The 22,035-nt window shown below is 32.6% G+C and overlaps 1 protein-coding gene and 1 long non-coding RNA gene across 3 annotated transcripts; both read left to right on the forward strand.

Annotated features, from left to right (window-relative positions):
• The first annotated feature begins 2,673 nt into the window (after positions 1-2,673).
• LOC137495639 (uncharacterized) lies at positions 2,674-6,739 on the forward strand. 2 transcript variants are annotated; one of them, XR_012406383.1, is made up of 6 exons: positions 2,674-2,757; positions 3,064-3,119; positions 3,684-3,743; positions 3,968-4,657; positions 4,922-5,033; positions 6,083-6,739. It is a non-coding gene; the product is annotated as an uncharacterized lncRNA (long non-coding RNA). The 2 variants fall into 2 exon arrangements; XR_012406384.1 differs by having other exon boundaries at positions 2,676-2,757; positions 4,543-4,657.
• Positions 6,740-15,334: 8,595 nt separating this feature from the next.
• On the forward strand, positions 15,335-20,665 carry lhx1b (LIM homeobox 1b). The gene is given in 5 exon segments (NM_131207.1): positions 15,335-15,542; positions 17,226-17,449; positions 17,744-18,018; positions 18,768-18,933; positions 19,873-20,665. Coding segments are annotated over 5 exon segments (1,209 nt in total). The 5' UTR covers positions 15,335-15,372; the 3' UTR covers positions 20,247-20,665.
• Positions 20,666-22,035: the final 1,370 nt, after the last annotated feature.

Consider the following 22,035-nt stretch of genomic DNA (forward strand, 5'->3'; position numbering starts at 1 on the left):
TAACAGTAGGAAATTTACAATATATCTTCATGCAACATGATTTTTACTTTTCTTATGACTTTGATAAGACCAAGATGGCTACTGTTGCACATTTTGTTGACTAAAAGTTGCATTGCAACTACTTCTCATCTGATATTGCTCTTTCAACAGACATTTAACTGACTATAAGCAAGTTTGCAAGTACATGTCAACTTACACTAACCCTAACCCCAACCTAACAGTCTACTTAAAATCCATTGTGACTGCTTGGCATGTAGATGCAATTCAAGAAAATGTGTTAAAGGGACCATCAAAATAAAGTGATACCAAGACTTTTGGCATAAAATAAAATTCTATAATGTATTTTGGCTATTGATATGCCTGTACAACTTAAGATTGGTATTGTGGTCCAAGGTCGCATATTTATTAACAGCCTTAAACTAATAAACAGATATTCATTTATTCATCCATTCATTTTTCCTTTGGCTTAGTCCCTTTATTCATCACAGGTTGCCACAGGTTGGAAATGAACCGCCAACCTATCCAACACATGTTTTACATAGTAGATGCCCTTCCAGCTGCAACTAAGGACTCGGAAACATCCACAGACACTTATTCATATAAACTATGGCCAATTTAGATTGTTCAAGTCAATTATAGTGCATGTCCTTTGATTGTGGGGAAAACTGGAGCATCAGGAAGAAACCCATGTCAACACGGGGAGAACATGCAAACTCTACAGAGAAATGTCAACTGACCTAGTCGGGACTCAAGCCAGCGACCTTCATTCTGTAAAGTGACAGTGCTAATCACTGAGCCACCACGTCGCCCATAAACAGAAATTTTATATGATAAATATTAATATTTTACCTGTTTTAATTGTTTTGTTTCTGTACTCTGGTAAAGTGTTAATTAAATTAAACGGAAGTTATCTAAACTCTCTAATATATTAAAAACACTGTGTCTAGTTTAACACTATAATCACATTTATACAATTTTTTTTACCACTTTTTTAATTAACCAAACATTAGCTACATTTCCCTCTACCTATTTTTATGTGCATTTGGATATGCTGGAAAAAAATAGTTGATGGAAAAGCCAATACGCATTAATTTTGAAAATAAGCTTAACTAAGTAGGATAAACTTTTTATCCGATAAGAAAAGATGCACATAAACTGCGATGAAAACACTTTTACCGAACAAATTCCAGTATGCTCATTAAAAAAGGTCATGTGATGATAAAGGTATGTTTGAATGGACAAACCAGCAGGCTGATCACACTGTAAAGCATCTGAAATGTTGCTTTAGTCATTTTAAAACACCTTAACCACACTGTAAACGATTTCTGTTGTTTTCACGGTATTATACTGCATTTCTCAACAGTTGTTTACTGTATAAGCTGTGCACAGTGTGTTACTGTATATATTGCTGTTTTCACAGCATGATAATGTATTCTCAACATTTCCATACTGTGAACATGATTAACAGTATGCTACTGCAGATTTTACAATGAATTTTGGGGAAAAATCAGTTACTGTGCATCTAAATACAGTACTGCAAATGACCATGAAAAACTCTACACACACTTTATATTATTATTATTATGTTTATTTTATTTTTTGACAAAGTATTTTGTAAAGAAAAATAAACTAACCAGTTTCTTCAAACTGTTCAGTGCATAAAACTGTCCCCTGGTTTTCCATTTTTGGGTGTACTGCACCTTAATTTTATAAGCTTAACATGAAAATATTAAATCATTTTTAATCAACATAACTTCGTGCTTAACCAAAATGTAAACTGGAACAAAAGTAATTGATTCATGAAACCAAAGTCAGCTTAAATGTCAGAATGACCAGCCTGCTTTAGACGGATTCATGAGGTTAGGGCACCCGTCATCACCATGGAGGTCACATCTCCGCATTTTCAAAACAATATTTTCAAATACGCACCATCTCTATAAATAAACCACAGACTTGAGTTTAAAACAACTACATTCCCGCATGAAAAACGGTTAAAACTAAATTTCATAACGCATTCATTATAGAGCCATCTAAGACCGGGGCAAGTCTCACATGTCTAGCCGATTATAACCTCGTTTCGCCGGACACATGAGTGATGATGGACACCATGGAGGTCAGAATCTCCGCTATCGGCAAAGCACGCTTAAAATTTACACATGATATCTATAAATAAACCACAGATTTGAGTTTGTAAGAACTACATTCTCGCATGAAACACTGTTAAAATTTCATTTCGTGACATATTAAACGCAATATTTATAATATTAGCTGGGCTTTCTCATCCGCCATTACCATTTGCTTGTTGATGTGAAATGAATTCCAAAACACTTCAAACAAACTTTATTGTTATTGTCAAGGACAGATATATGTAATAATTTCGCTGGTAAGGTGAATAAAAAACAATATTGTAATCAATATCACGTTTGCACTGGTTCGGTTCAGCACTCGAGCGGCTCTGAATCGTATTGAACCGAATTGAACCGTTTGCTCGGGAATTATTTGATCACACGTATTCACAAGCACATTCAGCAATATGCAATTAGTGTATAATTAGTGTATAAATGCGTGTGGCCAAGCAGTATAACGAAATAGTAATGAATCATATACAAAAAGGAATCGGTTTTAGGCGGATTCGATTCTTTACTGTTCACTAAGGAGCCAATTCATAGAACCGAACGGACACGACTCGACATGCAGGCAACGGCTTTCCTAATTAGAAATTCACCTGTCGTCTTTCATCCAGCGAATTCATCCTCGGTAAGTGTTTTAAGTCAAATTCTGTCCGTTAAAGGATTGTTTTGTATGTATTTCTGTGTATTGTGTGTGTAATTTAAAAGAATTAACCAAGTGACATTAGTTGTAGGTTCTTATGTTATGTCACGCTATCCGTTAACAAATGGTATTTTAAACAAGAAATAACAGACGCCAAGCGGTCATTGTAGTGTTTGCGAGGTATTAGATACAGTGAGTTTATCTTGAGTGAGTTTTTGACCATACGTTAAGTTACCTGAAAAAACATAACTTTAACTTATTGTAACTGCATTAATGAATTCTCTATTTCAGCACAACACTGAGATGAAGGCGAAGTCACCATGAAAAGTTAAACGTTTACCGTTAAGGTAAGCTCTGGTCTTCACATAGTCATTTTGACTAAGCTATCATTATGGTAAAATTTTTCAACTGTAAGTTAGTTAACGTTATTTAAACTAAACTCATAATGAAATGAGTCTTAACTGTTTTATTAAATGGAGCTGAAAATTAAATGCAGTTGAATTATTTTAAGCTAACGTTAATATTAATAAAACACATATTAATTGTCTATTTCTCAATAATGTTAATGAGCTTGATGTATAGTGTGTTATTAATTGTACATTTAATTTTTGGTGTCCAGGTGTACCTGAGGTGAGTGTACGTTCTGAGTACACAGATGTAAGCCAAAGTCATTATCACTATCTATATATATATATATATATATATATATATATATATATATATATATATATATATATATATATATATATATATATATATCCATCCTATTCTAAGATAAATTGATGGGGTCAGGGAATGATTTGTGTACAAATGTATTTTAACCCCATACAGATTGGTATGGTTGTACCATAGATTTAGATTAATTAATGTTAAGTCTTATTTTACTCTTATTATTTTTATATGTTTTTCAGCTACAGTAATTGATGTTGAAAAACTGATGCTACCAATCACTCCTCACTTGATTTATCAAGGTAATGTTGATGTCTTCCTCATTTTGATTAGATTTTTAAATGTCAAGTTGTTCACAGATTTGTTGTGAGGAGTTTCATGTACAACCTCTTTTGCTTCTTCCAGGAGTTCCTAAGATAAAAAAATCTGGTGTTAAAACAGCCACGGCTATGCTATTTGCCTACCAAGTGCTGAGTAAATATTAGACAAACAATTTTTCTATAACTGTTGTCTTTGTGTTTATTAGCAATTTTACTGGGCGTATGTGTTTTTTTTTTTCAAACAGCCTGGAAACTGTAAGTTTAGTTCAATATGTTATTTTATGCTATTCATTTTTGTCTTAACATGGATTGCATGTTGAAGCTATCGTTTTATAGTGGGAAAATGTAAAAGAGAATAACTGAATACAATGGCATAATGATTCTGCTTGTTCACAGAAGGTACTTGATTTAGTTTTCCTCAAGCGACACATCAGTTTTTATGACTATTGCTTGACACTTGAATTGAAGGGACAGTTCACCCCAAAATGAAAATAATAGCATCTTTGGCATCCTCCACTTGTTTCAAAATAGTTATATATTTATTTTGTTCCGTTGAACACAAACTCGTATTTTTTAAAGAAATTTGGTTCAAATATGGATGTCAATAGTTACTGGTTACTAACATTCTTCAAAATATCTGCTTTAGTTTTTAACAGAAATTCAAACTAGTTTAAAACACGTGGAGTAAATAGTGGCAAAATAGTAAACTATTCCTTTTAAATATTTTATTCTGAGACTTTTATTTATATGTGTCTTGTCTTTTGTCATATTGTCCTTCTAGCTCAGATTGTGATGGACCTGGAATGCGACACCAGTTACTCTTAAGACAAGAACCGAATAAAGCACAGATGTGGAGGGATCTGCAGCCAAACTAACTGGAGGGAAGGAACCTTTAGGTAAAAACACCTGCTTTATTTAGATCTGAAGTATTTTATTTGACATAGAGATTTATTGTTTTAATTCTAATTTAAAGCAAACAAGGTTGAGCGCCCCTGGTCTAAAAGCTCAAAAATGCTGTTTCCGTGATAAGGTTAAATGTAGTTTAGAAATAGATTCATTAGGATCAATGCTTAAAGTAAACATTTTCTTCTCTCTGTAGACCAAACATGTTTACTATCCCTCACATTTTAATAAATTGTTTCTGTTTTTGTTTCTTACAGTGTGGGTGAACATACTACCTGGATGTCCAACAAAGGCTGCACCAGAGCTCATTTGATAGCACATATTCTGTCCTGTCTACATCTCTGATGACCTGGAAGTGCTTCGACATCAGTGAGTAATAAATCTTTATATTGTCATGCATACAGGATTTCTGTAAGCTAAGCTTTAATGTTAGTTTGTAGTCAGCAGTGACTGTTTTAAAAAATTAAGTATTTAAATTATTCTCAACGTTTTACTGATGCTGTGCACAGTAACGTTATGATGATTTAGTTTGAGGAAATGTCACTGGAGAGGTGTTCGTATAAAAAATAAATAAAAGAAATTGTATGAAATAACTCGATAAAATGTATATTTGTCTCGCTGACATGCCATCACTGCTGCATATTGAAATACAGTCATTCGAATTACAGCAGAATATTACCACAAACATTTCATGAAGTAGGCTAGACTGCTCTTTAGTTCTCTGTTCTCTATTCAACTTTAACACATTTCCTTATGTCGCTGAGCCTCTCTGCAGATTTTGCCAAAAATGAATGCTTAGTGATTACTTTGTTTTATGCAAACCAAATATCAGTAACTTATCATTAGCATTTTAAAAAAAAAAATCACCCACAGCTTTCATGTTCTCTAACGCAATATTGTCTGTAAGTTAGAAGTGGATTTATACGTGTTAAAAGCCTAAAAGTATTTTATTAACATTAGTCACGTTAAATTAGATTATTTTATTTATTTAATTTTAAATATGTAGCCTCTTAAAGTGAGAATGAACTGTGTTTACCCCTCTTAAATCCGTGGAAGCACTAGTAGTGTGGAATCAGATATTCGAGCTATACAGAGTCAGACATTAAGTTAGGATGAGACTTTATTTTTTACACACCTGTGTGGACACCTGACTAACGATCTTCAAGAACAATGCCCGCTGATCTTTTCCCCATTAACGTTAGTGTAATTGTGAATTGACAACAAACTGTATTTCACCAACAAAAACAATTAAAAAACTGTTTTATATATATATATATATATATATATATATGTATATATATATATATATATATATATATATAAACAGCAGTGCAGTGTTTCGTTTCTGAATTAATTAAATGGTTTGAGGGATGATTAGTTTTTACTTCAGTGATTGATTTTGCTTGTCATTTTTGCAGGATCATCATCATGCTGCTGCCCTTTTTCACTGTCCCTTTCCACATCATTTGGCCTTCATCATTTCCTGTCTTGTAGCAGTATTTTCACCTGTTTTTAAAATTGTAATAATTTTTGATGCATTAATTGTTGACTGGCTTTAATGATCAATTGTTTATTAGTGTTCTGTTGCTCTGTTATATTGAATTATTGCTACTGTTTTAGCATGGTTTACACAATAAACCTTTATTGTGAAGTTAAAGTTTCAGTTTCTTTATTTCTTGTACGTCTTGAACAGTTAAAATAACACTTGTGCAATTTTTGAAAATTTTTTACCCATTATAAAGTAGCACTATTAAATAAAATAAAACAACATTTAATAACTGTAAAATACTATACAGTAGTAATGAAAGTAACGTTAAAATACCGTAGTTCTTCATGGTAAAAATGTACAATAAAATACTGTTTTCAGTTTTGCAGTATGTGCACCACTACTGTAATTAGTGTTACAGTAAAAATCAACAACAGTAAAATGATGTATTAAATTTTACAGTAAATGTAATACTAATGTAATTAGTATTACAGTAATGTTACTGTTTTATGAAATACAGCAGCTACTGGATAATTGTTGCCAGTAACTTACTGTTAATTTAACAAGAAATCGTTTACAGTGCATCTCAGTAATAGTGTTATTATATTATTAATGACCTCCAGAATCAAGAGCATCTGAGGCGCAAGTCATTTATTAAATGAAGAATAGATTCATGCAGCTTCTCATACTGTAGCAAGCTTAGTTTTTACTGTTGATATTTGGCACCAGCCAATCAGAAAGTGATTATTTTGTTTGCTTTGACTTGTTGGATGGAAACGCTACTTTATTGGAACGTCTTTTATGTCTTTTTAAGTTTTAAGCATAAAGTTAATTCGCATTTTTAGATGGAAACATAGCTATTGACAAATTCTGAGATATTCCATGTTGTGCGGTGAATTGTGCATCCCCAACAACACATCACAGCCCTAATAAGGAGAATTGTGAAAGTTGTAGTATTCTATATCTGAAGCTTCAGACTTATGGTTCATGTCTGACAAATTAGTATACCCGTAAAACAGTCCTAATGATGAACAAAAGAAAAATGTTACTATATTATTGAGTATCTGAAATGCATTTTGCATGTTGAAGCCACATTTACATCAGAAGATTTGGTTACACTTTAAAAATACAACTGCTGCTATAGGGTATGCACAGCTAGTGTTTCTTCCCATACCGATAAACTTCCATTGAAAGGATAATGTGACTTTTTTCAATTTTATAAGGTTCTTTTTACAGCATCGATGTTGTAATGTGATTAAAATACAATCAGTTAAATAACTTGAGCGTTCATTTCGTTTTTCAAGTGTAAAACAAGATAAATAGCCTATTGGACGCATGCGGATGTCAGCATCTGTGTAGAAACTCTATTGAAAATACTGAAGTAAAATAAATGTGAATAAATAAATTAAACCTGATGATTTTGTAACTGCATACAGTTCACCAGAAGCACTTGACCCAGGTTACTGACAAATTAAAAGTCCTTTTGCATACTTCTGCATTTACCCCTTTAACAAACCGATGACTTAGACTTTTAGCTCGATAAAATAAAAATTAGCTGTGTAATAATCATTATTAATTTAGTAGTTGTAAATTTAGTAAAATTAAATTCTTTTTTTTAATTATTATTATTATAATACATTTAATCCAAAACCTGTTCATTGTTTTGTCTGAATTTTTATGTTTGTGTTCTTGTCTGTATGCTTTTACAAGAAAGACTGAGACAGACCTACAGGCACAGAAAAAGAAAGCGAAAGAGAGAGTAAAAGGCATGTAACGGTTTTAGTCCCCGAGGGCCTGATGACACTAAAGAGACACACAGAAGAAAGGAGGAGGGGAAGCCCATCACCCTCTGCTCCATTCTGTTCTTTTACAACTTGACAAAATAGCCTTTTAATTTTGCTGAACGTCTGGGGCGTCTGTGGCTCTGCCTGCATCAATCTCCATCATCAGCAGGCTCCAGGCACTGAGTCCCCAGGGTCCTCTCACTGCCAGAAGACCACTGTCTCTCCCCCTTCAGGCGCATGGTAAAAGAGTGCCAAGACTGTCTGTTTTCCTCTGAACAGCCACAAATGGAGTTCACCATTTTTTCTGTGCTCAAATTGTCATTCTAACAACTTAGACACAAATTTGGCAATATATACAAATCACATGACATACAAGTTCATAGTTGGATTTTGCTTATAAAAATATGCAATTTGCAAGAAATATTTCGAAATATTGTAAAAATGGCTAAACATTTCTATATTTTTTTCAACCATTGTAATCATAAATATGTATGTAATTTTTAAAAAATATTTATTTGGGATTTTTTTAACAAAACATTTTGTACAATCAAGGTTGTATTTTTCCATAATGACCTTGCCAATGAAATAAATTAACAAATGAGTAAAATAAAATTATAACAGAGAGAAAAATGTAAATAAACACACTGTAAAACCCAACAGTCAATTTTTTCAAATGAATTGAGTGTAGTTAACTCAAAATTTACTGGAAGTTAATTCTACTTATTTGAAAAGAGTTTTGAACTCAGTGTTAAAGGTAATGAGTTAATTAAATACCTCATTACTTCAACTTAAATTAAGTAAGTTCACAGTACTCATATAGATTAGTTTTTAACTCAAATGGTTAGCATTCGGTTTCCTCAAACAGTTTAAGTTGCCTTTAACTTATTGGTTTTTGCAGTTGGTTTGAGTTCTCTTTATTTATTGGCTTTTATTGTGCTCAAATTGCTTCATTTACTCAAGTGGATTAAGTTTATGGTACTCATAGGATTAGTTTTTGAACTTAAATAGTTTGTTGCAATAAGTTTCCTCAAATGGTTTGAGTAACCTTAACTTAATGCAGTTTACAGTGTACATTTAACAGAATAAAAATTATATTAAAAACACCATTTACAATTTTGTAATACATGTGCAACAAGACAATACCAAATGTAAAAATAATTCAAATAAATTAACACCTACATGATAATAAAAATCAATAATCTCACATGGTTATAATGGTCTTCTACATAGTACATACATTTAAGGTCAAACTAAATTATTGATCACAAACAGGTAAACAACCTGTTTACACAAATTTATTTAAATCAGTTAAAGTTGTAGAGTAAATTATCAGTAAATTTAGATCAGTTAAATTAAGGAGTCTTCATTTTTTCAAAGACACTCTCAGAAACAAAAAGGTATGCAGCGGTCCCTAAGGAACAGTTTTGTACCTTTTAAAAGGTGTACCTTAAATGGTACAGAAAAGACCTCTCATGATACTGTTCTGTACCTTTTATGGTACAACTGAAAGGTACACAATTGTTCTCATAAAAAGGTACAGAAAAGTTGGACAACTCCTTCATTCCAATATCTATGAAAATAAATAATACTGTAACGACGAAGTGATTTAATGAATAATTTCCATATTAAAACATGAATTATCATTTAAAAGTTAAAATAAACTCGTTCATTCATTTTCTTTTCGGCTTAGTCCCTTTATTAATCTGGGGTCGCCACAGCGGAATGAATGGCCAACTTATCCAGCACGTTTTTACGAAGCGGATGCCCTTCCAGCCGCAACCCACCTCTCGGTTCATACACGCCTAAAAAAATCACCTGTACCGCATGTCTTTGGACTTTGGGGAAACCGGAGCAACCCACGGGAACGCAGGGAGAGCATGCAAACTCTACACAGAAATGCCAACTGAGCCGAACCGAGGTTCGAACCAGCAACCTTCTTGCTGTGAGGCAACACCACTACCTACTTCGCCACTGCGTCGCCTGCCAAAGGTTCCACCGAGATTTTTGAACTTGGATCAATGGATTCAGAGTCCTGAGGACGCAAGACCCGTTTAAAGAAACTCATAAACATTAACTATTAAGTTATATAATACAAAACAACTGGTAAAACCTAAAACTATAGGTATTGTAAACAAAATTGTTAGCATTTGAGCTGGCAAAAGTCCTGCATTTGAAAAGTGTTCATGCAGACATTTTAATTATTCATTTTAATAATTCATTTTAACTAATGATAAATGATAAATGGAACCATGAATTTTGCGCTCTACCACATATCCTGAAGAATAATTTCTGGCCATTTGTGAGTAATCTCAAGCTGAAATCCACTTCTGAATGGCTAAAGAAATAAGACTTTGGAAGTGCAAAGTACTGACCTAAATCCATTTACTGTGGACCTTAAAAAGGTAGTTGATGCTCGAAAACTCTTAAATGTGGCTAAATTACAACAAATCTGCAAAGATGAGCTGTGCAAAAAGCACAAAAATCCTCCACAGCACTGTAACAGCCTCATTGCAAATTATTGAAAATGCTTAATTGCAGTTTTGTGTGGCCCAACCAGTTGTTAGGTTAAGGGGGCAAACACTTTTTACACAAAGCTATGCAGTTTTGTATTTTGAAAAATCATTGATAAATATATGCAAAAATCACCTTTATATGTGGTTTAAACACAGTTGTGTGACATGCATGTGTGAATATATAGCCAGACTCTAATAGTAACAATCAATTTTTAAAATCACACTTGATAAAAACAGTCTGCAGAAAGTTTTCGATTAATATGCTCCCTTTGTACATGTCATCAGAGGGAAGGTACTGCCTATTAGTAAATATCTCGCTCTCTTTGGCATAGACAGCCCTAAGTGAGAAGCAGCTGTCCGCCATAGAGTTTTCTAGAGTTGTCATAAAAGCAAACTTGTCAGCAAAGCAAACTTCTAGTTTTCAAAAATGACTTCACTTTGGGTTTCACTTTCAGACTTTTATATTTGGGCTGATGCCATTTTTTTTTTCTACATTTCTGGCATGATTGAACCTTACTCACAGGAAATGTCACTGGTGTGGGCCGGATGTCATTGAGTGAGACAAATCCATGATATCAATTGGCAGGCTGAATGAGAGACAGTCAATATGGATTAGAGTGAAGTCTTTCCATATTGTTTACGTTTATACCTTTGCGTCTAGCATGTCAAATAAACTAAATGAAGCAGAGGTGGATGGACCACACCACAAGAGCCTAATTCACATTGAAAAAGCTCATTAATGCTGTGTAACTGCAAAGTGGATAGACTTACTGTAGGACAGTTATGCAGTATGTTACTGTATTTTAAAGTTGCAATGCAAAAATTACTGTATATTACTATATTATTATATTAAAGATACAAAATACTGTAAATATTTATATAGATAAATGGTGCCGTGTATATGTATTTTTGCTGTAATTGATTTACAGTAAGTTACTGGTGAACTGCTGATACTTTAGATGCAGGAAATACTGTAAGATACAGGAAATTGTTAACAGTGCAGACAAACCCGACTAATTCTTATGAGGTCTTTTGAAACAAAATGATGAATCTGTGCAAGAAACTGAGCATAATTACTGTTATGGATATTCTTGATCATGACATTTTCATTGTATTAACGTTTTGAAGCATTATAAATAAGTTCACCTCATTTACAACTCCCCAGAACTAAACTGTAAAAACATGAGCAGTTTGAAAACAACCACCTGCTTGTGGCTAAAGCGCTAAGTGGTTTCATTTGGAAAATCATAATCAATTATGTTTTCCCCAAATTATGTGAATGAGTGGTCCCTCTGGGTTGCCATCTCATCTTGTTGAACTCAATTAACAGTAATTAACTCGTGCTAATGAGATGAAGTGCAATCCAAAACAAACAGTGGGAGCTCAGCCTCATATCTAACAGCAACAGAGGCTGAATGCAGCAGGTCACATTTACTGCAGACAAACATCATTAATGCAAAGAAATCTTACTAATACAAATTATTAAAACTGAGCTAAAAAAAACCGGCAAACAATAAACAAGGTGGTTTGCTTGTTTTGAAGGTTGCTCTGTAACTCATCCTGTCTTTACATCCATTAAGCACTAAAGACAAAACTTTACTATCAGATGTATTTTTTTACTCAGGTTGACTGATCCCAATCCTCTCTTGAATGTTGTCTATATTTTTCTTGACGTATATTCAATACATAAAAAGTACAACTTGGACACTGGTGATGTATCACTTTTCTGCTGTGAATAAAGCCATGTCTGCTTTGACATAATTTGAAGTATATACTTCATTGGCTGTTCTAAAAAGTTAAATTTTCTGCAGTACTCCAAAACATTTTCATAATGAATACTCATTTTAAAAATACATACAATTACTGTTGTTGTTGTTGTTGTTGTTGTTAAAATTATTATTATTATTATTATTATTATTATTATCAGCATCATCATTAATATTATCAATATTATTATTATAATTATTATAACTATTATCATTATTATTATTATTATTATCGGTATTATTATTAAAAATATTATTATATATATATTATTATTATTACTATTGTTGTTATTATTAGTATTGTTGGTTTTATTATTATTCATTCATTCATTCATATTTAATTATTATTCATTCATTCATTAATTTTCTTTTCGTCTTAGTCCCTTTATTAATATTATTATTATTGTTATTATTATTATTATTATTATTATTGTTATTATTAATATTAGCATTGTTATTATTATCATTGTTGTTGTTGTTGTTGTTGTTGTTGTTGTTGTTGTTGTTAATATTATTAATATCATATTGCTATTATTAGTAGTAGTATTATTGTTGTTATTGTTGCTGTTATTATTATATTACTATTATTATTATTATTACTATTATTTTACTGTTATTATTATATTGTTGTTGTTATTATTATTATTGTTGTTGTTGTTGCTGTTATTATTATTTTTATTTAATTATTAATAATATTATTATTAAAAATATTAAAACTGAAACGGAAAATGTGCTTTAAACAGATCTAACTTCATAAAATAAATTACAAAATATCTCAGTGCTTCCTGTGTTGATTTCACTGTTCTCGATGATAAATTTTTGGAAAATATATTAATATTAATTTCCTAAAGAAACCATTTATTATTTATTTATTTTCTAGCTATAAACAACGTTTTTTTTTTTTTTTTTTTTTTTTAATGAAAATATTTTACGTTCCAACAAACAAACTATCGGAAACAAACCTAAATGTCCAACCATTTTATCACCCATTAACAAAGCAAAAGGGAATTAGTTATTATCAGCACTAGGTTTTTCCAAAAACAATAGCAAAGCACAAACACTGTTTGGAACCTTTGTTTTTTGGTTTTATACGCCATTGTTTTGACAGCTTTGGCTTATTTATGTGTCACTTGAATAATTTTGTTTCAAACTTTAGATGTCTCTCACGCCACGCAAATAGGACTTGATTAAACAATAAAGTCTTAAGAAGGCCTTCTCTGATTGCATTGTAGAGAATCAAATCCCACAGCTAATGATATCTTCGGCATACAGGCTTGACGCTTGTTCGCAGTATCTCTCTGAGCAGCTCCTCCGACGGCTCCCTGCGCGCTGATAAAAATCTCCCCGCAGCCGGAGACTTTATATTATAATCATTAGTGATCCTTGCCCTCTCACCCGTACTAAAGAACAATCGCAGAGGAACATTCATCTGAGCTGGAAACGGCCATGTCCTTCTTTTCCCACATGGCCGTCGAGGTCGTTATTTATTTATTTTTTTATTTTTTTATTTATTTATTTATTTATTTATTTATTTATTTATTTATTTATTTATTTAATTATTTATTTATTTATTTATTTATTTAAATTGTGGTTAAATTCTGGATCATATATGGCTGTAAAATATTTCAAAATCAAGGCCTTAATTTAGTTATTTACTTGGTTAAGGGGACTTGGGACCCGGGGGAACTAAATTATAAAGATTTAGCCTAATATTTTTGTACTCAGAATTTTGTTGTGAAACAAAGGCAGCCATCATGATTACAGCAAATTACTGTAAAAAAAAAAAAAAAAGGTATATAACTTTTGCATGTTAGTGATATGAATTCCAACACTTACATAGAAATTATTACACATGAACTTTTATGCTAATACAGGCACTTTTTTATATTAAAAATATATACAGAATTAGTGTTATTATTAACTACCTCACAGTAATTTACTGTGAATTTGTATACAGTACCTTACAGTGAAAGTAATGCAATTATTAGCCAGTAATTTACTGTAAACAAATTGTCAAATATTTTAAAGTGTATAGACTTTATTTTGTAAGTTGAATTAGGTCTATATATTTAATTTATTTTTGTTTTATAACATCCTGAACATTTGATTATTTCAGGCAATACTAAAACAGAAATTTGAAAAAGCATTTCCATATTCTCAATTATTTTAGTATATAGCATATATTTATGAATATATATATATATATATATATATATATATATATATATATATATATATATATATATATATAGGCTTATTACAGTTTATTTTTTTCAAATGGCCTTGGAAAGAATATGCTAAAGTTGATAAGCTTCAATCAGTCAATTGCCTAATGTCCATTTTATTTTTCTTTACACGAAAACATTTATTTGGAAAGCGCATTATATTGATTTTTTAACTTCTAATTAGTAATGTATATCAGCTATTTATTAGACAAATGTATTATTAAAAAAAGAAAATTAGAAACATTATACAATATACAATGTTTTATTCTTCCACTGGAATATAATCTTTGTAATTAGTCACCATTTGCGATTGTTTTGAGACTACTCAGTGTTGCTTCCGAATGGACTATAGGCAGCAGAAATTGCATTGAAAAGTGTTTTCACCTAAATTACTCCGATCTGATTGGTTCTGTTCCAAAATGACGTCACTTGTCATGGAATAAGGTCTATCGGCAGCATCCAAGCGCATGCCAGCGACAGAAGCAGAGCGAGGTACCACTGGACATTACGCACAATTGACATGGGATCTATGTGATACGCTTTGAGTTTATTGATTTGTTATATATTTTATAATAAGAAAGGCGTTTATGTTCAAGCGTTTCGAGTATTGGACATCCCGCGCGCGCTGTATAAATACAAAATATATAATAATTAATCATTCCAGGCGAGATTGAAATAAGACCTATACTAAATAGTTTTTTTATCCATCTTAATGATAAGCGATCAGCTTATGTTTAATCGTCTAATCAGGAGCCGACACTTGTCCGTTTGAGTGCTGTCATCTTCAAACTAAATTTGGAATGCTGTATTATATTCAATGCCTGCCTTTTTGATGACTTTTTGTTTACTTGGATCAAGGACCACATAGTGTTCTCCAACTTTTGGCACAAGTCATCCGATTTTTGCTTCTCACCAAGGACTGGAGTCTCAAAACATGGTCCACTGTGCTGGATGCGAGAGGCCTATTCTAGACAGATTTCTGCTGAGCGTCTTGGACAGAGCCTGGCATGCAAAATGCGTGCAATGCTGTGACTGTAAATGCAGTTTAACTGATAGATGTTTTTCTAGAGAAGGAAGGTTATACTGCAAAAACGACTTTTTCAGGTGAGCATTTCAATTAAATTAAGCATTAAGGGACATTTCAGCTCATGCACTGCTCCTCTATTGTCCTTTCTCTGTTAAAACACCAAAACTAGGACTAAACTAGAATTGACAAAGATTTTACCCCATAAACTAACATTAATAAAATATTACAATATCATAACATAATAATGACATATTTGTAATATAAAAAATTAAACAGCAATAATATAGCATGATATAATAAATGCAATAATATAAATTCTACAAACCTGAAATACGCATTGCATTAACTAAACCCCAAATGCTTGGCAACTTGTTACGTGACAGCCTAAAACAGTTTTCTTTGTTTACAAGGTATGAGTGTCAGACAGGCAGGGGACGAGATTTACACCTGAAGGATGTGTGCCCTGCCTCGCCTCAATCTTTTTCGCAGCACACGCGTTTGTTTGCAAAAGCTCGAGCAAAGATGCGATAAGTGGATTTGAATAATGAATGAGCTCAAGTGCAAAGTCACAGACATCCAGCACGCATTTGATAACCATTTTGGTGAACTGCATTTACATGCACGCGCGAGGACAAAAGAATGTATATTGTCGCTTGCGAAGTTTGGAAAGGGATATTCTGTTAATACATTCTGTCAAAGTCACTCGCGACATAGCCTAAAAACAGCCATATAAATTTAAAGTAATTCTGTGTAGTTCTTCGTGCTTCTTTAAAGGTGGATAATATGTTTATTTTGATCATTATTATAAAATGCTATCTTTGAAAAGGCTGTAAAGTATGGTAAATAAATTACCTCAAATGTTTTAACGATTATTATTTGTAAAATAATGTATGTTTAAAAAAAAACCTAGGATATGTATTGTTAAATAGCAAGTTAGAATTCGTTATATTTAACATGACATTGTATTTTAAAAATGCGAACATTAATAAAAATTTCTAGACGAACCAACACATTTATTATTCTAAACAGGTTTCTAAACAGTTTTTAAACAATCGTTAGCTTTATTCGTTGGAGTGTATTTAATTCATGTTTATTGTAATTCTAGGTGTTTTGTGTTTTAAACAAATGTTCCAAAAGCAGGGTTTTACATTTATGCCATAAAGAACCATTTTTGGTGTTTTAACATTTTTTAACAGTTCTTAAAATAACTCTTTTCCCTAATTTGAAGCACATTATTTAAATGAAATCTCCATTGGGATGTTAAAGGTTCTTCGTGTAACATTTATGTTATATTTATCATAATACCTGGAGAGCTTGAGTTTGGTTTATAGCTCTAATAAGACTTTCATTTTTACTCCAGTGTCATTATCACAATATTTAACAGTATTATAAAGATTTTAATAGCTCGAATTGCCTTGTGTAATATTCTAACATTTAATGACATAGACATGTGCAGCAAGTCTCAAAATTGACTGCAATAATACAGTCACCATTGGGTCTGACAATTACAAACATTTTGATATGCATATAATGCAGGCATTTTGACATTAGGAATCAATTGAGCTATTTTTTAAGTAGAAACGGACGTGGTAAAACGTTTTTCATGAAAAAAAAAATGCTGTTAAATTGTTCTTGTTTAAATTTCCGTAACCCTTTGGTTTGTGTTCTCTGGCATGTTTGATATTCCCTTTCACGTTCTATGACTACAATATTATCTCAATGACTACAATTATGTTTTTGTTGTTGTTTTTTCATGTCAGACGTTATGGCACTAAATGTGGAGGCTGCGCGCAGGGAATCTCGCCCAGTGATCTCGTTCGGAAAGCGCGAAGCAAAGTCTTTCACTTGAACTGTTTCACCTGCATTATGTGCAATAAACAGCTTTCCACCGGCGAAGAACTGTACATCCTAGATGAATATAAATTTGTCTGCAAGGAGGATTACTTGAATAACAGCAATGGAAAAGACACAAACCTTCTGTCAAGTAAGTCGGTGATTTTGGGCCTTGTGGGCCTACATGAGATAAAATATTTACATTAGACACATGAGGATACAATCAAGAGTATTAGTTTTTCCCATCTCCGTGTTCGTTAACTGCAGGCAATTGGCGGGTCTTTATGAAAATATATGACACTATTTATTAAAATGTATTAGTGATACAAAATGCGTTGTCTGTGTAGAATGGCATTGCATTTCGATAGACAATAGGCCTACATGATAATTTACGCATGATATTTAAGTGGCCTACATAACAGCTTCTAAATGTGCTTTTTTACAGTTACCACCTGCAGTGACCCGAGCTTATCTCCAGAGTCTCAAGACCCACAGGATGATTACAAAGACTCTGAGAGTGGACCCATGTCAGACAAGGAGACCTGCAACAATGAAAATGACGAACAGAATCTGGGTGGCAAACGTCGCGGGCCTCGAACTACAATCAAAGCCAAGCAGCTGGAGACACTGAAAGCTGCTTTCGCCGCCACCCCCAAACCCACCAGACACATACGAGAGCAGCTGGCGCAGGAGACCGGCCTCAATATGCGCGTAATTCAGGCAAGTGGGTTTATTAAAAACAAAAAAAGCAATGTAAAAAAAAATCATAGACGCACGTTGTGAGACTGAATACTTGCTAAAACGATCTATGTAACTTGAATTAGACACTAAAATTATTGTCGATGTAAATAAAATATAAAATGCGTTCATTTAAATAAACGCGCATCGTTACGCACAACGTTATATCACGAATAAACCATGAATTAATATTATCGTATAGCGTTATATATTCTTTTAATCTATTGAAGTAAAATGCGTTGAATAAACAGCCTTCAAGTAGACCATGGTTTCAATAAATTAGCCTACCTTAACTTGATTTCCAAACGCCTTAATTCATAATGTTATCTCTTGTGTGGTCACGTGATTTTTATTTATTTATTATTATCCAGTCAGATTTTAGTGGCTTGTGAACAATTTAAGTAAAAAAGAAGCATAAGTAAGTTATAATAATGTTTTATGATGAATTAAAAATATTTCTGAAAGTGGAAATATATGCACTATAACGACATTTGGCTACATTTAAGACTCTAGTTCTAGTTCACTATTATAATAGGGGTAAATAAAATAAAAAAAATATTTAGTGAATAGTATTGGCAAAATAGGTTTTAAGGACTATTAAACATGAGCATCGCTGGAGCATCAATACATGGTGAATCGACAACGTTAGCTGCTTGCAATAATACTTCAGTGGTTTATTAATATGAAAATTAATGTCCCATTTTCTTTTGTGCGTTTGGTGTGTCGTGCAGGTGTGGTTTCAGAATCGGCGCTCTAAAGAGAGGCGCATGAAGCAGCTGAGCGCACTGGGCGCCAGGAGACACATGTTCTTCCGCAGCCCGAGGAGAATGAGAGCACTGGGCGACCGAATGGAACCAGGAGAGCTCATGGCCAACGGACATTTCTCTTTTTATGGCGGTCAGTTTATATTCATGAATATTAATTAGAAACAAGTACGTAACAGACAGTACATTGGTGGAAACCGTTATAGCAGCATAAAAAGTAAACAAGCATCAATGCTTCATGCTTAACAAAATCTACAATTTATTTCAATCTATATAAATAAATGTATGAATGCAAGCTTATATGTACTACACAAAACACATAAACATTACATTGTAATACAACATTAATAATATTGCTATTATTAGCCTACTGTAAAAATGCTGGTTTCAACACAATTCATTTGTATTGGCACAACATAAAGGAATTTAGTTAGCTTATTAGTTTTGACAAAATTAGGTGGATTGAACAACACAATTTCCCAACGGTTGCGGCTGCAGGGCATCTGCTGCATAAAACCGGAATAGTTGGCGGTTCATTCCTCTGTGGTCACTCTGATAAATCAGAGACTAAGCTAAAGGAAAATGAACGAACAAAACAACATTTTAGCAAATATAAAATCAGGAATTCTGTTGTTTTAGCTCATTTTATAAGTAATTACAGTAAAAATATAGTATAAATGAATATAGTAAAAATTACAGAAACATGTTGAGAAAATCTGGACATTTTTTACAGTGCATAGTGGTTCCTAAATAAAGACTTTTAATATGCCCTTGTGTTTCTTGTTCTTAATACTTTAAATATTTAGTTTTTGTTATACTGTTACTCAATGTTATGTTAGTTGGTGACTTTTGCTCAGAAATAAAACAAATGTAAGCAGAAAACATTCTAATGTACAAAATAACTAAAGCTCTGTTAAGCAGGCCTATAGTGATGTTTAGTATTTACTTTTCATCCATTCTGCTCAACAAATTCAAGACAATCATACTGACAATTTATAAATTATGTGGGAGGATATAGGGAAGTCTTATCCTATTTAATGACTATTTGATGACCACTTTCTATCCTATACAGACTATCAAAGTGAATACTATGGCCCGGGGTCAAACTATGACTACTTCCCTCAGGGTCCACCGTCATCCCAAGCCCATACTCCAGGTGATCTAGGATTCATGCCCTCTTCTGGCCCAGCTGGAACGCCTCTAGGGAACATGGACCCCCATCACGGAGCACACCACCCCTCCAATGACACACAATGCTTTAGTGAGATGATATCACATCACCCTGGGGACTCTCCTAGTCCAGAGCCCAGCGCACCAGCCTCCATCCACAGCATCTCCACTGACATGTGTGACTCCACTCCACCCTTCACATCCCTGAACTCGCTCAGTGCCAACGGATACAGCAATCAACTGTCCTCAGAGATGAACGAGGGGACCGTCTGGTAGCAAAAAGGCAGACTTATTCAGGACAAAAACATGTGGATATGTACTATTCATCTGTGATTTTTTTATAACAATGGTATTTCTATCTAGGTAATTTATTGATATAACTGTCTATTTATTCGTTCATTTGGTTACTATTTATTTATTTATTTATATATATATTTAAGCGACAATTGTGTATTTTGAAAGTGGAATGTCAAATGTGGGTCTGCAGACCTTATAGCTGTGCTATAGACAACGACAGTTTAAAAAAAGCTGAAACAGAATGTTTATATTTACAACACCTGGTGTGTCTGTTCACATGTGTATCATAACCTGACCTCTTTGCCTTTTAAGGCTTTGCCATAATGACACTTGAAATCATCTCACACCAAAAGTTTTCTTTGCTCTCCACACTCTTAAAAATAAAGGTTCCAAAAAGAGGTGCTGTGCAGCAATAGGAATAGTGTGATTAAACAAAACAATTAATAAGCTTTTTCAACTGTACTGAATCTCTGTGGAAAGTAAATGTTCAATTGATGTTATTTCACCCAAAACTGAAGGTTTATACATTATTTACTCCCCTCAAGTGGTTCTAGACCTTTATGGGTTGTTTTTATTTAATATTTTGAATAAAGCTGAAAAGCTGTAACAATTGTCTTGCAATAGCAAATAATACGGAAGTTAATGGATACAGTTTTTAAAAATTCTTCAGCATATTCAAAACAGGTTTGGAACAAATCCATGATGAGTAAATAATGACAGAACTTTCAGTTTTGGTTGAACTATCCTTTAAAAATTCTTAATGGAACCATCAATGCCAATAAATAATCTTTATTTTTAAGAGTGCATACACTGTAAAACACAAAAAGTTAAGATAACTCAAATCATTTGAGGAAACCGATTGCAACAAACCATTTAAGCTCAAAAACGAATCCTAATGAGTACTGTGAACTTAATCTATTTAAGTAAATGAAGCAATTTGAACACAGTAAAACCCAATAAATGAAGAGAACTCAATTGAGTACTGTAAAACTTAATAAGTTAAGGCAACTCAAACTGTTTGAGAAAACCGATTGCTACAAACCATTTGGGTTAAAACAAACTAATGTATTTGTATTTTGAACTTACTTCATTTAAGTTGAAGTAATGAGGTAATGAACTCATTTAACATTGAGTTCAAAACTCTTCATATGAATTAACTTTCAGTCAATTTTGATTTAACTACATTCATTTCAATTGATAAAGTTGACTGTTGGGTTTTACAGTGTACGAGTGAGCTATTTATAAGTTCCACCAAATCTCAGAGTGTTTGCCTTCAAAAGGGAAACTCAAAATTGCAGAGACAAACCCTTTATTTGAAATGTAACATGACTTGAACTATAAGACAAAGTCTACCTTTTAAAATGGATTTCATATGGTCAGTGGATGGAGATAAGTCAATTGTTTACATACGTTTTCTTCAGGGGTTTAAATATCAACAATGACTTTAAAAATAGACCATCTTGATACTGACATAAACTTTTTCTTCAAGCAAGGAACCAAACTTTTGTATTAATTCAATTTATATTTGAGTTGTGAGTTACTGTACTAGTTTGTACGATATTGTGTTTGCACAAAGAATACACGAAACAAAACTATAAATACATGTTGACAAATGAGGCTTATTCTTCATGCCTTTTTTTTCCACACGGGAAATTATCATACTAGAAAGAATGAGAACGCTCGTATAATAAAATCCTTGCCATATATTTTAACATGCTATATTAAAAAAAGGCTTATATTTGGCCGATAATCTCTTAAAAAAACTTTA

The sequence above is a fragment of the Danio rerio genome, chromosome 5 (genome assembly GCF_049306965.1).
Source record: "Danio rerio strain Tuebingen ecotype United States chromosome 5, GRCz12tu, whole genome shotgun sequence".
Taxonomy (NCBI): Eukaryota; Metazoa; Chordata; class Actinopteri; order Cypriniformes; family Danionidae; genus Danio; species Danio rerio.